General features: G+C 46.2%; 2 protein-coding genes across 2 annotated transcripts in view; one reads left to right on the forward strand and one right to left on the reverse strand.

Annotated features, from left to right (window-relative positions):
• The window catches only part of LOC106808458 (WD repeat-containing protein 31-like), a 5,782-nt gene extending 189 nt beyond the window's left edge, over window positions 1–5,593 (forward strand). Inside the window, exons 2-6 of the mRNA XM_014811190.1 lie at window positions 330–397; window positions 680–821; window positions 2,147–2,306; window positions 2,900–2,969; window positions 3,642–5,593. Coding sequence (XP_014666676.1) covers window positions 330–397; window positions 680–821; window positions 2,147–2,306; window positions 2,900–2,969; window positions 3,642–3,738 — 537 coding nt within the window. The 3' untranslated portion in view covers window positions 3,739–5,593. The remainder of the gene's footprint in view (window positions 1–329; window positions 398–679; window positions 822–2,146; window positions 2,307–2,899; window positions 2,970–3,641) is intronic.
• A 1,379-nt stretch (window positions 5,594–6,972) lies between these two features.
• The window catches only part of LOC106808459 (pre-B-cell leukemia transcription factor 1-like), a 36,589-nt gene continuing 25,711 nt past the window's right edge, over window positions 6,973–17,850 (reverse strand). Inside the window, exons 4-8 of the mRNA XM_014811191.1 lie at window positions 17,417–17,572; window positions 16,258–16,387; window positions 13,471–13,604; window positions 12,491–12,565; window positions 6,973–9,269 (exon numbers count right to left, since the gene is read on the reverse strand). Of these exons, the coding sequence (XP_014666677.1) occupies window positions 9,087–9,269; window positions 12,491–12,565; window positions 13,471–13,604; window positions 16,258–16,387; window positions 17,417–17,572 (678 nt within the window). The 3' untranslated portion in view covers window positions 6,973–9,086. The remainder of the gene's footprint in view (window positions 9,270–12,490; window positions 12,566–13,470; window positions 13,605–16,257; window positions 16,388–17,416; window positions 17,573–17,850) is intronic.

Here is a 17,850-nt window from a genome sequence, read left to right on the forward strand (position 1 = left end):
TCGGTGCACTTATTCCCATTCACTCATTTGTGCCCTTTTTGTGGTGAGCTACAGTGTCATTGACACTTTTATTTTAATTAAATTGAGAGCTTATGATAACATGTAAATTTCATGATGTCGGCGATTTTTTCCTGCGTTAACGATTGGTAGGTTTAATTCTATCAAGAGCTCAAAGGACTACAGCATTCTGAACTCTTCATTCTATCCTGAGCAGCTATGTCCATCCGCGCATTTATCAGTTTATGTTGCCTAGAAACATAATCGTGAGTTTTGAGGGCTTCGCAGACCTAATTTTGGGCTTCAGTCACATATCCTTTTTTGTCAACCAGGTGACCAGTGTCTGCTGGGCTCCAGACGACAGTGTAATTGCTCAAACAAGTGAGGACAAAGAACTAAGGTGCGCAAATTCAAAGTAAAAACATGACGAAACTTTCTGGCAACCGCGCAGCATTCGAGGGTAATTCAGAAACGTAGCCTCTATGTCAGTGCTTCTTAAACTATTTCAGTGTCATTCACCCTCGAGTCTTTATCACAAAATTTCATTTACCCGCGACTAAATTTCCTTGTGTTTTTGGTAAGTTTCTTTCACCCGAAAATAATTTCATTCACCCTTGGGCAAACCATTCACCAGTTTAAACTGCTCTATGTAATCCACCCACCCTCCTCCGCTTGTCCACAGGCTGTGGGATCCGAGGTCATTCAACGTTGTTCACGTGTTCCCAAAGAAGCAGAACATTCTCAGCTGCTGTGCGGTGAGCGAGGACGGACTTCACTGCCTGTCCGGCAGCAGCGGCTGCAACAGCACGGGGTCCGAGCTGACAGTGAGTCGAACCAGCGCCGGTTATTATTATTATTATTATTATTATTAAATCTTTATTGCATGTAATTCAAATATAAATACTTGTACTGAAGACAGTCTTTTTCATGGAGAAAAAATCTGATAAATGCAAATGCTGTTGAGCAGTTAAAATAATAAAATTTCTGAGTGATACAGTACAAAACAGCGATAAACAACATGGAGGAAAAATAGTAAACAGTAGTGGCGACGGCGCTTAAACCGCTGCGTCCGCTTTGCGTTTGTGTGTGTTTGCTGGGAAAGGTCGGGTGGGGTAGGTTCCAAACTGGGCGCGGCGAAATAAAGAAGAGAATATAAGCTTTCTGCGGTGAGATTGCAAGACTGTGCGTTTTTAATGCGCATCGGTTCCGGCCTGTGCTAGTGACAAAGTTGACGAGATTGTCCACTTGTATTAGTGATGACTATTTTAGGTGGAAGTGACTGACCAGAAATTCACGAAATTAATAGTGCAATATTTGCTTTCGAGCCGTCTTATACTACTCGCGTCTCCCGGTTGAGTAAATTGTGTGGTGGCGCGAGTACTAGGAGATATACCGAATAACAACCAACTTATTGACCGAGAATATCCGATCATACCACTAACCTAGACAAGATCAATCCGATTACTGAGATGAAATGAGGCGGCATGTTGGACACACCCTTCCCTCGCCGGCCACGCGTCACGCATTCTCAGAGTAAACCAAACCCATCGGTATCTAGCTATACCGGTGTACCCCTCCCGCTACAGGGAGTGAAGGGGCTACACCGGTAGAGCTAGTCGGTAACAAGCTTTACTTAGCTACTTTTACCTAGCTACCTTTGAGCAGGAGTGAATGCATGGGCTACACCGGTACAGATAGTCGGTAACAACGTCAAGCTCTACTTAGCTACCTTTACCTAGCTACCCTGGAGCAGGAGTGAAGGGGCTACACCGGTACAGCTAGTCGGTAACAAGCTCTACTTAGCTATCTTTACCTAGCTACCCTTGAGCAGGAGTGAAGGGGCTACACCGGTACAGCTAGTCCGTAACAAGCTCTACTTAGCTATCTTTACCTAGCTACCCTTGAGCAGGAGTGAAGGGGCTACACCGGTACAGCTAGTCCGTAACAAGCTCTACTTAGCTATCTTTACCTAGCTACCCTTGAGCAGGAGCGAAGGGGCTACACCGGTACAGCTAGTCCGTAACAAGCTTAGCTACCTTTAGCTAGCTACCCTTGAGCAGGAGTGAAGGGGCTACGCCGGTACAGCTAGTAGGTATCATGCTGGCACTCCTCTCTATCGCGAGCGTGATAAGTGCTTTCGTTCTTGCAGCTGTGGGACCTGCGGCAGCGGAAGCCCCTGTGTGAGTTCAGAGGTCACGAGCAGGGCGTCAGCGGCTGCGTGTTCCTGCCCGTCAACCACGGCGGCCAGCAGATGGTGGCGTCCTGCGGCGCCGACTCGACCGTGCGCGTCTGGAACGTGGAGTCCAAAGGTATTTGCTTCACTAGTGCTACCGTCGCGCGGGTTGTGCGGTCGTGCACGGCGGAACTGCGGCGACGTTAGAGCACAGCTGCCGATCAATACGTGATGGCAGTATAGTTCTGTAGTTATAGGTTATCACGTCCCTAATTACGTAACGACAGAACGATGGATTAGGCTGGAATTTATGTCGTATCTGCGCACCTATTTGCGTGTAGTTGTCACGTTTCGATGCGCAGGTGGCTGCAGAAATAGGTCAAGATAGCTCACACACCGAGTCGAAAATCGAAAGATAAAGACACGAAGATTTAGCTAGTTCTAGACTTCACCTAAAAACGCACAGTCGCGACACATTTCATTCGAGTTTTTCCGCCATTAGTTTTTCAGTTAATTAGTATTTCTATGTTGAAGTTAAATATAACAGTAAGTTCGTGAAATCTCTATGGTTAGTCATAAAGAATGCTGGTGTGATTGACCGACCAACTTGCTCTGTCAATGTATTTTGCTGTATGTTTGCAATGTTTTAAATAATGCATCGATTGTGCAAGATTTTTTGTATTGGACGATTGTATGGCAGTATATATATATATATGTGCTTCGTTGCAGATTGCGTAGGTTTGTTCATGCTGGAAGGCCGTGGACCTGTCACCGGCATAGCTGCCTATCCAGATTACAGGTGCTGTCAAAATACCTATACTCTAAACATTTTACCATTTTTTTGCAACTAAAAAGTAATTAAATACCCTCCTGTTCACCTACCTGCCCATTTTGTTCAGCAAATTGTTGTCATCATTGTTTATCTAGTAACAGCTCTAATACGTCGTGAAGTAGGAGATATGGGCTCTTCCTGACATACCTCTAAATTTGGTGGTACACTTTTCAAGAATAAATATATTTTGTTTGCAGAAATTATTTTTCGTTATGTTCAAGGCTGAGGCGGTGACAGTACAAGTGCTACTATGAACTCTATAGATAATATATGTAAATGTTTGTGGTTCTGTCTTATATCTTGTATCCCTCCAATTTTTTGTCGTTTTGAATTTGTGCCATCATTGTTATTTATAACTACCCAACCAGTAGATCAAGAAGAATTGTTTCATGTGCACACGTGTGAGATTCAAATAGAAAGGTCTCTCTCTAGGTGCAGAAGATAAGAGTACAAAACTATGAGAAAATTTGAGTTCAGAGTTAGGATATTTACGTGCTGTGTCAGCCAGTATTTATATGAAATGTGCAGCTACTGCACAATCTTTAGCATCGTACTGATGTTTTCATTCATTCAATACTACCAGAAATTATTTCAGCCGATTACCTACTATCAATTTATGTAATAAATGGCGTTTTCTAGCATCCTGGCATCGACCTTCAACCAAGGAATTCACCTCTTGTCGTTGGACTACACTAACTCACACTACCCACAGCTCAAGCGAAAACTGCAATTCTAGATCTTGGCTTAAAGTTGACATGCCGCTACGTTTATCATGTCAATGGTCACTCGGGACGGTCTTCTCGTAGGCACGAGGTAATACTGATATATGAACATTATTATTCGACTTGAAAAAAAAGTCAAAACGAGCGAATTTCGTGTTAATATGTCACTGTAATAAAAATCGACGTTGTGAGAGATGGTCAGGTGCAGGTATCTTGGTTTACGATGTCGTTATGGTGATGCTGACACTGCTGTTGTTGGTAATGGGGATTAACTGATGTATGATGTCTGTTGATTCGGTTATATGAAGAAGCTGTGACGCACGCACGTACATTTATGGCCATCAGTATAACGTCATGACAATCGATTGCATGCTACGCAGCCAAAATAACGAATAGTAAAAACGTTTCTTCTGAGTAAATTAATAACTACTATTGTAAAAACCTACAGTGTCGGGGTACTTTATTTCTTTGGTGAAAAAAAAGTTTTCCGGGGGAATTTATAATATCTAATTCATTGCATAGCTGCAGACACAATTATGTGACGATATTTAGCAGTTAGTTTTGAATCGGACTGATGTGCAATTAAAGCATTGATATTTTTATAGTCCACAAACGTCCTTTGTATTGCTGCTGCACACGTACACTGCTTTTAGGTAATTAATCTATGTCCGTTCCTCTGTGTATCTTCACTTATATCGGCGGATGTACTTTACACCCGAACTTCGCTAATGGCAGAAACATTGTAACGATAAATAAGAAGAGTGACTATTCTATTCACCTTAATATGTCTGTTCGCCTTATCCGGGAAGATTACCCATGTCGGGTACTTGTACACCTGCAGAGCGTTACCGTAATATTCTCATAATGTAATTAAAGGGGGGGGAAGATGCAGAGAAAGGATATAATTAGTTAGGATGGAGGGTTGTTATATTCTCCTGATGCATTAGTGATATTGGGAAAAGAAATAAATTGCTTGGGGGTGGGGTGGGGTGATACTAGAAGAAGAATAGCGTGACAGAGGGACAACGAGAGAGAGAGAATCGATGCAGTTAGTGTGGATGTTTAAATGTCTAGTATTCGATTATTCCCATGTGGAATGCTAGATAGCAGCTATTTATTTCGTAGTGTTTGTTTATTAATGCAATTTATTTATTTTTTTACGTAGTCTTTATTCTTTAAGTGGCTACGTTGGTTTTAATGTGTGCCGAGTTAAACACTGTATCAGAAGGATCTAGTCATCGATTTATTTCCAAGCATTGGCTACATTTCTCAGAGACATACTCTTTATTTGAGGATGTTGCCAGATGTGTTTATTATATCGTCTGTAATTTCGAATCATTACTGTGTGGTATAACAAAGAAAAGCAAGCTAAACTAGTGCAATACCGGCCAATTAATAACTCCATTGCAGTTTGCATTGTTTGCCCATACGTTGTCACTGCAAGATTTCACATTTGGTGTCAGACAATGACCTGATATTTCATCAACCAAAGTGCTTACTTAATAATCCATCACGCATGCCACATACACAAAGATGCACGTGTTCACGTAAAGACATGGAAGATATTTTTTGTATTTTTTACAGAATAAAACGGGACCATAAATAGTTTAAACCTCTGTGTAAGACAATCTGATGTAGTCGTCACGTTGAATCTTATAGTGGTTTCTGATGACTTTGAAACTAACTACGGATAATGTGGAATGTCCGTCTGCTATGCTATCACTGGCAAACGTGTAAACACGTAACCACGTCTATTTCCTGTTGTTTTTGCTTGCACGCACATCAGAGGGGTAAATATGTACATGTTATGTAGCGCTCAACTTTTGTGATGTAATAAACTTACTCATGATGTTGTGAGATGAAATGAAATCTGGTTTACAGCTGCTTATATCGAATATGATCTTTACTTTTACGACAACTCTTTGATTAGGAATGCGAAGTAAAAACGAAACCAGTGAATTGATTTACCGTATTTTTTTATTATTATTTGACCACAATTATAGTTCTATTCTGATACAATACACAACAGAGATAGACAGGTGTACAGGGAGCATGTGTACTTGGCTCCGAGATGCATAAACGCTGTCGCCACCAAAGTTGCTATAGTTACCTCGTTCACACAACTTGCACATGCAGACACACGAATCTGTGCAACGTAACAGGGCACACGCCGACCCCCTGCTATACTGGGGGCAGGTCACATCGACAACAAATATTTTAATTTTCCAAGAAGCACAAGCAGCGACCCCCCCCCTCATCCTCCTAAAGTTGCAGATTATTTTGCATTTTATACAGACTGGGATATTTAACGTCGTGCACCGACTTGCTGTGCGTGTGAGAGGGTTTTCTCTCCAGCAGTGCGAGTTGATACCACTTATCGCCGGTCACAACCTAGTACGTTTGGAAATAATTCATCATCCCTATACTGGATGCATAATAGAAACGCCAACACGCGCAGTCGATAATCCTTGCCTACTTTGCACGTGGGACGACGCTCGCGCTTTACAAGACTGAAAACCCGGCACACAAGAAGGTAAAACTCACTCGAAGAGACTTATGGCTACCTTCCATCCCGCCGTCAGAGCGGTGTAGAAACCGAATATGGCGTGAAGTTCGTGAACCAGCCGCACACACGTAAGCACACACGCACACACGTTAACAAACACGGACAGGTGCGTGCACAAACACCCGATAGAATAAACTTTACCACTAGAAGCTACACACCGTACACGCGGAGCACTCCAGATCTCAGCATCCCTGTAGATTAAATCAGCACACAGTTCTCTCTCTCTCTTTTTGCAATACACATTGATTAATGAACCAGGAGATTAAAGCCGCACAATGCGCATCCAAACGCTAATTTCTCCAGTACTAGACTAGCAAATACTTCGTGTCATGCATAATCACACTACCTTATGACAAAATAAACTCTAGTTGCTCCCATTTCACTGCGCGTTTGCTTAAAACCCACAAGAAAGAGGTGAGAAAACTGGCATTCTGGCGCAAACGCCAACTGTTTGCCAAACAATATAGCCTCGAAGTGGTGACGTGACGTCACATGTTTTTATCTTTGCTACACCCGTACCGCTGTACCGCAGCACTGCTGCACGGTTGCTTGGGGATTGGGGAAACTGTCAACAACATCGGAGAATTTGAACAACATTGGAGGTATTTTCAAATACCTTTTATAAGACAACGCGCAGTGAAATGGGAGGAACTAGAGTTTATTTTGTCATAAGGTAGTGTGATTATGCATGCCACGAAGTATTTGCTAGTCTAGTACTGGAGAAATTAGCGTTTGGATGCGCATTGTGAGCCTTTAAGAGCACACGATCAATGGCACGCCCAGCGACCATGATCGACCGACGACGTTACCAACGCGGGCCCCGCGGACAACTCAACGACTCGCCGCCAGCAAGCAGCACCCTCTACCTGCGACCACCCAGACTACGAGTAAGATCGCGCGTAGCCGGGCCACCGCCTCCCTCGCCGCAGCATCGAAACCAAGGAGCGTGAAAACCGCCGCGAGAACCAAGCCGCGTCGTCGCGACGAACGTTTGGAATGCGCAACAGCATCGTTCGAGCTCGAGCCTTGACGCTTCTCGCGCGAATCACATATCGGCGTCAAAAGTGATCGCACGCTCACTGACGACGTTGCGTCCGCTGGCGGCGGCTACGTCCCACGCATCCGCCGCCTACTGGAGCGGGCATTCGTATTCCGACCGCCTATCGCCGGGTACCATTACATCGCATGCTGCTATCGGTAAGCTGGGTTTACAATACCAACTTTGTGTTGGCGAATTGGCAAATTGGACCAACTTCCCAACTATACAACCGACAATCGGCAGTGTAAACGCAAAAGTTGCGTGACCAATCGATTGATAGCAACTAGTAGGGAGATTAGAACATGTTCTATTTACGCCAACTCGGAGTTGGCGAATTGAAAAGTTGGTCCAACTCGCCAATTCGCCAACATAAAGTCGGTAGTGTAAGCCCAGCTTTACACTGGCAGGACGTGCAAGCCTGCTCAGCTAACGACGGGATGAGGGGGGGGGCTACGTTACTAAGCTTCACGTACACAACTACCGATGCTACCATTATTAATATTAATTCCATTTTTCTATATATATTCAACGTATATATAATAGACCTATGTGCAAAAGAAATCGCACACATATATAAAACAATAATTGCTAAAACTCTGCTTGAAAAAAAAAACGGATAAAATACTCATCATAATATACAGGCGGGAAGTAAACTTCCCCGACACAGTGTATTTCTAGAAATATGTACCCCCTGCGTATACTTATGAACATGATGCGATTTGTCTGGCTCCAGGATGGACAGGGAAAAATACATGCGCGCTTTCCTGCATTTCACACATTCCCGATTGCGATCGGTCTCACGATGGTACCTACGTAGAACTAGCTTGGCTAGAAAACTACCGGGGGCAAACCCTCTATACTGAACTCTGTTCACGTTTGCATACGAGAAAAAGGTGCGGAGCCAAGACAGACTCTACCTCACCGGTGGCAATGGTCTTCCACAAGTCACACAGTTACACGAATTGCATAGGGATGATCAGACCGAGCTACAATTAAAATTTCCAATCGAGATTTTGTCGTCGGACACACACACACACACACACACACACTCTTCCTTACAATTTACATCGTTCAAAACAACGAAAAAGCTAAAAACACGAATCAATGCGCCGTCCGCGCGACCGCTCGTGGATTCCGAACATACACAATATACAACGATTTCTTACGATTTTTCGGTTTTCACACGATCGCGTTTACGATTGCTTACACATCGCTACGACCGCGTTGCGCGCTCATGCCAACCTTGCGGCTACAACAACCCCACCTGTCGCCGCACACGTTAGGCGAGGGGGAGCTAGTTAACGGTAGGTCGGCGCACTGCGCGCGTTCTCGCGATGGCGAGTGCCTCGTCGTAGCGACAACAGGTCGCGACCCCGCACTCACGGCCGCCCTCGTCGGTGAGCCTGCACGTGAATTACGAAGGACGCGCGGAGGTCAGCTACCCATGACGAGACCGGCGGAGGTGAGGGTCGAGGCGGCGGACGCAGACCCCACGTAACACTCCAGCTTAATGGCTACGACAGTGGGCAGCGCGGGCGAGTTCGCGTAGCAGCGGAGGAACGGAAACGCTCGTGACGACAGCGACCGTGCCGGCGACGCGTCCGACGCGCGGTCCGAACGTCATCGTGACCACCATCCCTCTCCCCTGCGCACGAACGCGCGTTTTCCGAGCGAGTCACGGAGAGCGACGTCCGCCATCCTCGTGCGCCGAACATCGCTCTTCCCCCGCTGAGCGCGTGCGTCGACGGTGGCGCCACCTACACCTTGGAGCGCTTGGAGGGCGGCTCGTCCTGGGTGCTGTCGTCGTCGCCGCTCTCGCTGAGCCCCTGGATGTCCGGGAACTCGGGTACGGCCGAGATGCGCAGCTCCCCGCCGCCCGGCTTGTTGCCGTCCTGCGACTCGGGCCGGCTGCCGCTGCTGCTCGCCGGCTTGTTACCGCCCTGCCAAACGAACGAAGGTAGCATGATGGCAAACGTTAACCCTATCATCAGGTTATTTATTACCTCCACCCACGGAGTGGAGGTTATGTGATCCCTCTCGTGTAGTGTGTTCGTGTGTTAGTCCGTTCGTGTGTTAGTGTGTTCGCGCGATCGATATTAGCGCGTTGAGTCAGCAGCAGCCAGCAGCGAGCGGCGAGCCAGCTTGTAACACATACATGTTACATGGGGCGTATGTCGCTGGCGGAGGTATGCACTCCGTGAGTGCCCTCTGTCTAGTTATTACTGTTATTAATACTGTTATTATTATTATATTGTTGCTATTATTATTATTATTGTTATATTAATATTAACACGCGCCAACGAGCGATATCTGCATTGGCAATGCTGTGGCAACCCACCGTATGCCAATATACAATAGTGTGATATTGATTGTATATATATAATATATGCGTGTTTATGTACAGGGTTTGTTTCCCAGGAATTTTCAGAAGCACATCATCTACAGTTGAAGATGGAGGAAGGTATCCTACAAACTGGGGTCAATTATATTACGTGGTAAAATGGGCCGAGGTACTACGATGTGCTGAGCTCATATCAGTTCTGAGCAAGTGGATCCGGAGCTGAGGTCCGGAGCAAGTGGGGAATGTAGTTCGCGTGATGTGTCTCTCGAGTGTTTCTGACTCCCATTAATGTATTAAATATTCAACTACTCGTTATTCTATATTATTAATATACCTGCGGCGGTGTACCGCGTGCGGTGGAAAATCTGTGCTACAACATACTACTTTAATATATTGGGACAAATAGAACAATTGCGTAATACGACTGTAATTAATATTGCCACACAATATTCAATATTTAGAATCAGATCTAAGAAGATAATAGCATGACCGGAAAAAAACGATTAGCAAGAGCTCGACACTAACTTTTTTTCAGTGGCCCGATCGGCCACCAAAATCATTGATTTTCAATTTTTTGGCTGGCCCAAAAATAAATCTGCGTGGCCCGAAACAAAACAAAGAAAAACATAAATCTTTATTCAAATCTCGTATTGTATATTATTCTGAAAATTGCCGGCCGTTTCTGATGCACTTGCCACAGTCGTGTTCTAAAACAAAACCCCACAACATGGGCACACACTGACATGATGATTGAGGCATACATTTGGAGTATTATCCATTCCACGCCGCATCAAATTTTCACCAGGGATCTCTGCCATTTATCTATAACACCCCGCGTGTGCACATTGCTATCGATCAGTTCAGACGCTTTCAAAGAGATCAAAGTTACAGAGCATGCAAATATATAAAACAAGTAACTGTAATAAACACACACATTGGGCCTTTTCATGTTAAAATAAAAACATATTAAATTTTATCTCATCAAAGTTAAAATGCTGGCAGGTCCTTCTGAACTGTAAAAATAAAATATTGGCAGATTTAATAAGATAAAGTAGAACCATAATTATCAACAACAGTAGCCTGGGTACGCGATGCATTTAAAAAGAAAAAGCAGCATCGTGTCTAAGTTCAATATTTCGTATGCGTAACAGAGACATGAGAAAATGGCATAAATAAACTTACAAAGCACTTAATATTACACTTTCGTGATTATAAATACTTGCATCATCTTCATGGAAGTTAGTTATTTCTATCACGCTGTAACGTTTCGAACGCTGGCAGTTTCGCTTCGGATCCGAAACAGTGAGCACCAGTGGCAGCTAGCTAGCTAGCAATCAGGCTGACCAGAGTCGTCCCGTATTTTGCGCCCATGTGTCCCGCGTCCGCTTACCCGACCCTTCCCGGGACGCATTTATGTGCTGTCCCGTATTTTTAACATTTTGAACAGAGCTACATCAAAAAGAGAGAATTTCCATAATTTTTTATTATGACAAATTGTTGCCTTCGAAACTCTTCATCGCTTGCGCGTTTCACGCCTGCCACTCAGATACACTGCCAGACAGGCGTATTGTATAGACGCATTGTCTGGTTCGCTTGATTATCAAATGTAATCACATGTTGCTACGCTGCAAAATATATGCTTGGCTGCCGCTCGCTCAGATTGTTGACCTCTGGCTAGACTGGTCCGCGAGCCGAAACTGTTCGTCGGCAGAGCGTGTACATTGTTCTATGGCAGAGCGTGAGGCCGGATCACCAGTCTAGATACAATACGGGCTTGTTGCAGCCACAGTAGACGATAATACCGCTGTGCCATCGTTGTATGTCCCGTCGGTAGATATGCTGCAGGTTTCTGCAGTACCTGTGTGGGGCTCGCCCCCTCGCTTCCGCGAATTGCTCGGCATCTCTTTGAATGAGATTAGCACGTAAGAAACAATTATTATTTATCACATAGACACTCCTGACAGTTTAGTGGCCCGATCTTGGGCCATCGCAAATTTAACTTGTTTGCAAATTTTGGGCTGCCCGATCATCAATTTTGGTTGCCCCGCCGGCCACCGGGCTACGGCTAGTGTCCGAGCCTTGTGTTCGTATGACATTTATATATGACAGCAGAACCTAACTATAGAACCGCCTGGAACTTGATAGTAATATGGTGTAAATGAACAAAAAGTTATTATAACAGCATGTACGGAATGGGTTTGGACGTTTCATTTCGAAACTCTCGTGATAAACAATGTTTTATCGTGTTATCTTCATCTGCGTGGAAATACGTAAAGCATTCCTGCGCTCTCGAACTGTGCGGCTTCTCCCACTACGGCAATCACGTATGGCGCAGCGTACGGCACCGTAACCAGCATGTACGAATGAGGTTGCAGCTTCTCATTTCCAAAGCCTGTTGATAAACAATGCAGTTCGTAACCTCTGAACTGGTCCTGCTGTGCTCTGTTTTAGGCCTGCGTGGCTCAGGTTTCGGTTTCACATACCAGCAGCCGGATGAGGTGAGGGAATCGATTTTCTGTTGTGTAGGCAGCACTGTACAAGTGAGTGCTGACATTGGTGTGAAGATTCACGGAATTTGAGGGGTCTTTTCACCGGATTTTTTCTGCGAGTTTTGACGGGTTTGACAGGTTTTTTTCGTCTAGGAACACTACCCGGGTATAAGAGATGGCCCTGTGAAAATTGCATCCAGATCGCTTGGGCGGTTTGGCCGCCTATAGGGAAGATACATACATAGATACATACGAACTCAAATATATATTAGATAACATATCTTATATATTATTTATTACATGTGTTTATGGCTCTCAAATATTGGCTCACCTGCTGTATGCGGTCGTAAATGTTCTCGCCGGCGTAGCCTCCGGTCGATGCTATAACGTGACGTAGCGCGTTTACCTACCGACACAGGAGAAAAAACACACGTTAGATATCAGATATGGCCACACGCACGCACACACACACATACATACAGATTCATACACACCCACACGCACGCACGCACGCACGCACGCACACACACACACACACATACTTGTAGTGAGAGAATCAGTGGTGCACGCGCACGCGTACTCTTCATGAACAGTTACACCGACACGCTACTACGTGCCCGAGTTTATGAGACGACTTTCTTTTATCGAACCTACTACTCTGTCTATCTGTAACGAGTCTGTAGCTGTACGTGTTGTTACTACTCACTAACATCTGTTGACACTGGTGCATGGTACAGCCATTTCCTGTACACATGTGTGCTACTACTACTTAGTCCCTACGTATGCTTCTGTAAGGACTACTTAACACCCGTGTACACGTGACAAACAAGTATCTGCCACATGCGTGCATGCGTATATATGTGTGTACATGCATGCATATAGGTGCGCACGTGCGTGATGACGTTGTGACTGTACATTAGCATGGACTGCAGCGCTGGCAGGCATGTGTGAACACGTGCATGTTTGCGTACATGCGTGCATGCGATGGTGTTACACTTAGTAGCTGTGACTGTACATTAGAAGAGGATTGCAGCGTTGGCGTAGCTGCGTACATGCGTGATCGTGTGTGCGTGCGTGCGATGGTGTTACACGTACCTGTGACTGTACATTAGAACAGGATTGCAGCATTGGAATAGCTGCGTGCATGCATGCATGTGTGAACACGTGCGTGCGTGTGTGATGACGTCACCTGATGTACCTGTGACTCTACATTAGAACAGGATTTCAGCGTTGGAATAGCTGCGTGCGTGCATGCATGTGTGAACACGTGCGTGCGTGCATGCGTGTGTGTGATGACGTCACCTGATGTACCTGTGACTGTACATTAGCACCAACCGCCGCACTGGAGGAGTAGCCGTCGCCGTTCACATTTAGATTGTACATGTCCGGCTGCTGGCCCGCCATCATCTGTCCTCCACCCTGTGAGTTGGGCACCATGTTGTAGCCTGCAAACACACACACAAGACACAGACGTTCAATCAACCGGTCGAGACATTGTCGAACACACGTGCGCGCGTACACAGTACGTCAAAGCACTGGAGCCCGTTGTGAGAAACAAAATTAGTCTTAGTCAATTAACAAATTAACAATTTAAACAAATTAACAAATTAACAAACATTAGTCTTAACACATTAACATTTTCTCGTAGATCGTCGACAGCGCTTTAATTCGTATTCTTATGAGGAAATCTGCTACGATTTTTCATTCAGGTAACTTCGCAGCGTTTCTGTCAACGGTCTCAGAGAAAAAGTTAACGTTACGACTAATGTTAAGACTAATTTTGTTTCTGACAATGGGCCCCTGATCGCAAGATTTCCGACTCTCGTCGAACGCTGCTCACGTTCGACGAAGTTCCCGATTCGATTCATGTCGTGTTAAGATGACGAATCGATAAGTTAAGAAAACAAAACAAACAAATAAAAGAAATGTCGACGAGTGTCATACCACTTCAATGTTTACACGGTCTCTTACACTAACGAGCAATCGAATTACGAAACAACAGCATCACATTATGATCATGCACAGTTCACATTGGCCTCCTATAAAACACAGCAATGAAGTCAATTGTAAACCTATGAGTATAACTGAAATAGCGGCACACGACTGCACCTAAACGACCCTACGATGATCAGGTCACACAAAACAATAAACACACGAAGCTACGTGTTTTAGCTGTAAGGGTGTAAATGGTGGAGTTATCCTAACACAATCTGCCTTTCCCTTGTAAAAAAAATGGAGAAGATCTGGTGAAATTTGTGTAGGTTGTAAAAAGCTGCACTTGGGTTTCCAGGCCTATACTCATTATGCAGAGTATTATTGGATTTTTTATATTTGATCATTGGTTGGACTCAAGAGCAACAATAAGCAGCAGCAGCATGAGCAGCAGCGGCAGTAGTAGTAATAGCAGCAGCAGCAGTAGTAACAGCAGCACCAACAGCAGTAGCAGCAGCAGCAGCACTAGCAGCAGCAGCATCAGTAGTAGCATCAGCACCAGCAGCAGTAGCACGAACAAACATGGTTTTAATTAATCCCAATGCACACAGCTGAACTGTGAAATGCGCATCAGAAATAAGCGCCGCCGTAGATTGACAGCGAAAGCGGGCGCCAGAAATAGCCGACACGACCGCGTCCGCACCATTTATCTGCGTCGCTAACCGTGTGCGTGGCAGCTCACGCGTAGTTTGCTACTAATGCCGAGATTTCTTTGCTTGACGTCCGACGACGACGCAAAATGGCCACCTTCCGTTTACCGTCAGAGCGGCACGCCTGCCCATGTGATCCCTCCTCTACACGCCACCCTACCTAAGCAACAAACCCAGCTAAGACTAGTGAATTGAATCACGAACTCCGTGGCTCCGAGGCCCTCGCGGCATCCACCCCATCCATCCACTAACCATGGCTAACATTTCTGCTTATTTTCTTTTTAATATAAACTTAACCCAGAAGTACCCGCGACTCTCGTTCCACGTAACATAATCAGTGACCCCTAATATTTTCGGCACTTGACCAGGCGTGGGTGCTTCAGATAATACACTACAGTACACAAAATTTTCGGACTCTTTCACGACACCCATGATGTAACATTAATTTCCCAGACCAACCAATTGTATAGGCACCGTAACAACCTACATGCATCGTTTCAAAATGATCAATATGAAGGTGAAGATATCTATGTTTATCGGGAACCCACATTCAATGTCACAATGACCATGGTACTATAAGATGACCCATGCCTCACAACGACAACGATGAATTCTTCTCTCTAACACATCCTTTGCCTAACACTCTCCTAAATTTAACCATTTCTCACCAACCTCACACTCCGCTGACCTTGCACTGACCGACGGAAACCCAGCTAGCCTAACCGATCTCTGCCAAGCAAAGCAAGCGCAACAAAATATTATTTACAAAACATTAGTTGCTTTTCTCTTTGAACTTCATAGGTCGCAAGACGAAATCGGTGAGAACAGATCTGTCATAGCTCGCCCTGATCCAGTCTTCTATCAACTACTCCCATCATGGTTCATTCCACTCTACCCAACTAGTGCCGACTCGTACCCAAGACCCGAAGACCCCCTCTCTACCGCCTCTCTTTGAGCGCCACAGATCCGTAGCATGATCGGTCATGCGTCGGTCGCTACAGATGCGGCTCCGACGCATTTCTCTCCGTCACCGTTATCAACATCAGCTTCTTCCCCTCGCTGCCAGACGAGACAGCCGCCATCGATGCGTAACGCGGCTCTACCTAAGCGACGACGACGGCGCGAGAATGAGCGACGCAACGATTCGCAAGCACCGGCCAGCGATTTGATCGGCTGCGCATGCACGCACGGGGCGGGCGGGCGGTCGGGAGATGGTGGTGCAGGGGGCGCTAGCGGAGGGAGCCACGGGGCGCCTAGCTCGTCTCCGCGCAGCGCGTTACCTTGCTGACCTCCCGTCACAACCGTGGCTGCGGCAGCCTTTGCGGCGTACAGGTTAGCTTCCTCCTGCGCTTTACCTATGTTCTTCTTATAGCGGATGCGCTTGTTGCCAAACCAGTTGGAGATCTACGGGAGGAGAAATTGACACAATGTCGGTTACTACTGGACGCAGCATTACCTGACTGACTAGCATTCATGGTGGCGGCCGCCCGGGATGCGGCCTTCGCCGCGTAAAGGTTCGCCTCTTCCTGCTCTTTACCTATGTTCTTCTTATAGCGGATGCGCTTGTTGCCAAACCAGTTGCATATCTACAGGAGCAAAAATACAGTACGTTAGGCTCGATAAACAGTGCCGTTGGTTGAGGTAGCACGAGCGGTTTTCGCTGCCGAGACGCCAAGAAAACGCAGTACTGTCTCAGGTGTATCGACGACTCGACGAGAAAACATGAGACGCGGGGTGGACGCGTTGACGATCGTAATATCGAGCGAGGAACGACAAGTGTTACAGGTGCCCCACCACGAAGAACAGAAGTAGTGCATATGCTACCACAACCAAGAGAAGTGTTTACGCGGCCTTGCCCTGTATGTTTTGTTCTCCCCGGAGTGCAAATCGCGTAAAACGTGCCTTCTCAATTATGTCGTGCCGTTGAGTGCAAAACCTCGGCGAAAGTTCGTTATTTTTCCCTCGCCTGTATTGATAGGTTTACGGAAATGACCAGGGATTACGTTTATTCCGAACATTTGCATTGAAAGAATAACTAGCAGAATGAGTGTTGCAAATGATATTTAGATTTTCCATGGCTCGTGACATCGGCGATGCCACAGCGAGAAGCGATTTTCGAGCTGCACATCTCTGATGAAGACACTTGTCGGTACAGCTTCTTTTTTCACGGCTAACGCTTACTCATGCTTACATCCATAATTCATGCAGGTTTTACGGCGATTTGCTGCGATTAGTTTGCGCAGGAAGGCTTCTTTAATAATCGAGTTAATTGCTTTTGCACTCAACGCGGCCCAATCAACTCGCTGCCGACGGAGCTTAGACGGGCGGCGCGACTGCGCGCATGCCGCCACCTGAAGGCTTCGTCTCGTCCTCCCGTCCCGCGGGAACCGCCGCGCACACGTCTAAGCTCGCGTAGGTTTCGCACGCCGCCGCGACGAGGGGAGATGGGAACCCTCCCCCGGGATCGAACCACGAGGGGATCAAACCCCGACAGGATCGAACCCCAAGGGGGATCGAAGCCCGGGGGGGTCGAACCCCGGGGGGATCGAAGCCCGGGGGGGATCGAACCCTGGGGATCGAACCCCAAAGGGATCGAACCCCGACCTCGCTGCTACCTGTGACACGGTGATTCCACACTTCCTCGCCAGCTCCTCCTTCGCCTCCTCGCTCGGGTACGGGTTGCTGAGGTGCGAGTAGAAGTACTCGTTGAGAATCTCCGTCGCCTGCTTGCTGAAGTTCCTCCTCTTGCGCCTGCCGGAGGACAGCAACGCGCGAGTGAGTGTCGGTGATCGCGAGTTACGTCGTACGATTGCCAATTATGAATGAATCCGGCCGGTTCAGATCGAATGTGTTATCAATTAAAATTAAAATTAAAATGACAGGCTAGACCAATGAATTGGGACCTCCTTTACGGATTTTCCGATGTACACCTTCGTTCTGCACCCGGCACCAATGAATACCCCTTCAGTAATACATTATGAATCACAGTACTTTCGAAAGAAACCGTTGTCTTCTGCTAGCACTTTTAGAAAGCCCGAGAGAAGGATCG

Source organism: Priapulus caudatus, unplaced genomic scaffold (genome assembly GCF_000485595.1).
Source record: "Priapulus caudatus unplaced genomic scaffold, Priapulus_caudatus-5.0.1 Scaffold279, whole genome shotgun sequence".
Classification (NCBI taxonomy): Eukaryota; Metazoa; Priapulida; class Priapulimorpha; order Priapulimorphida; family Priapulidae; genus Priapulus; species Priapulus caudatus.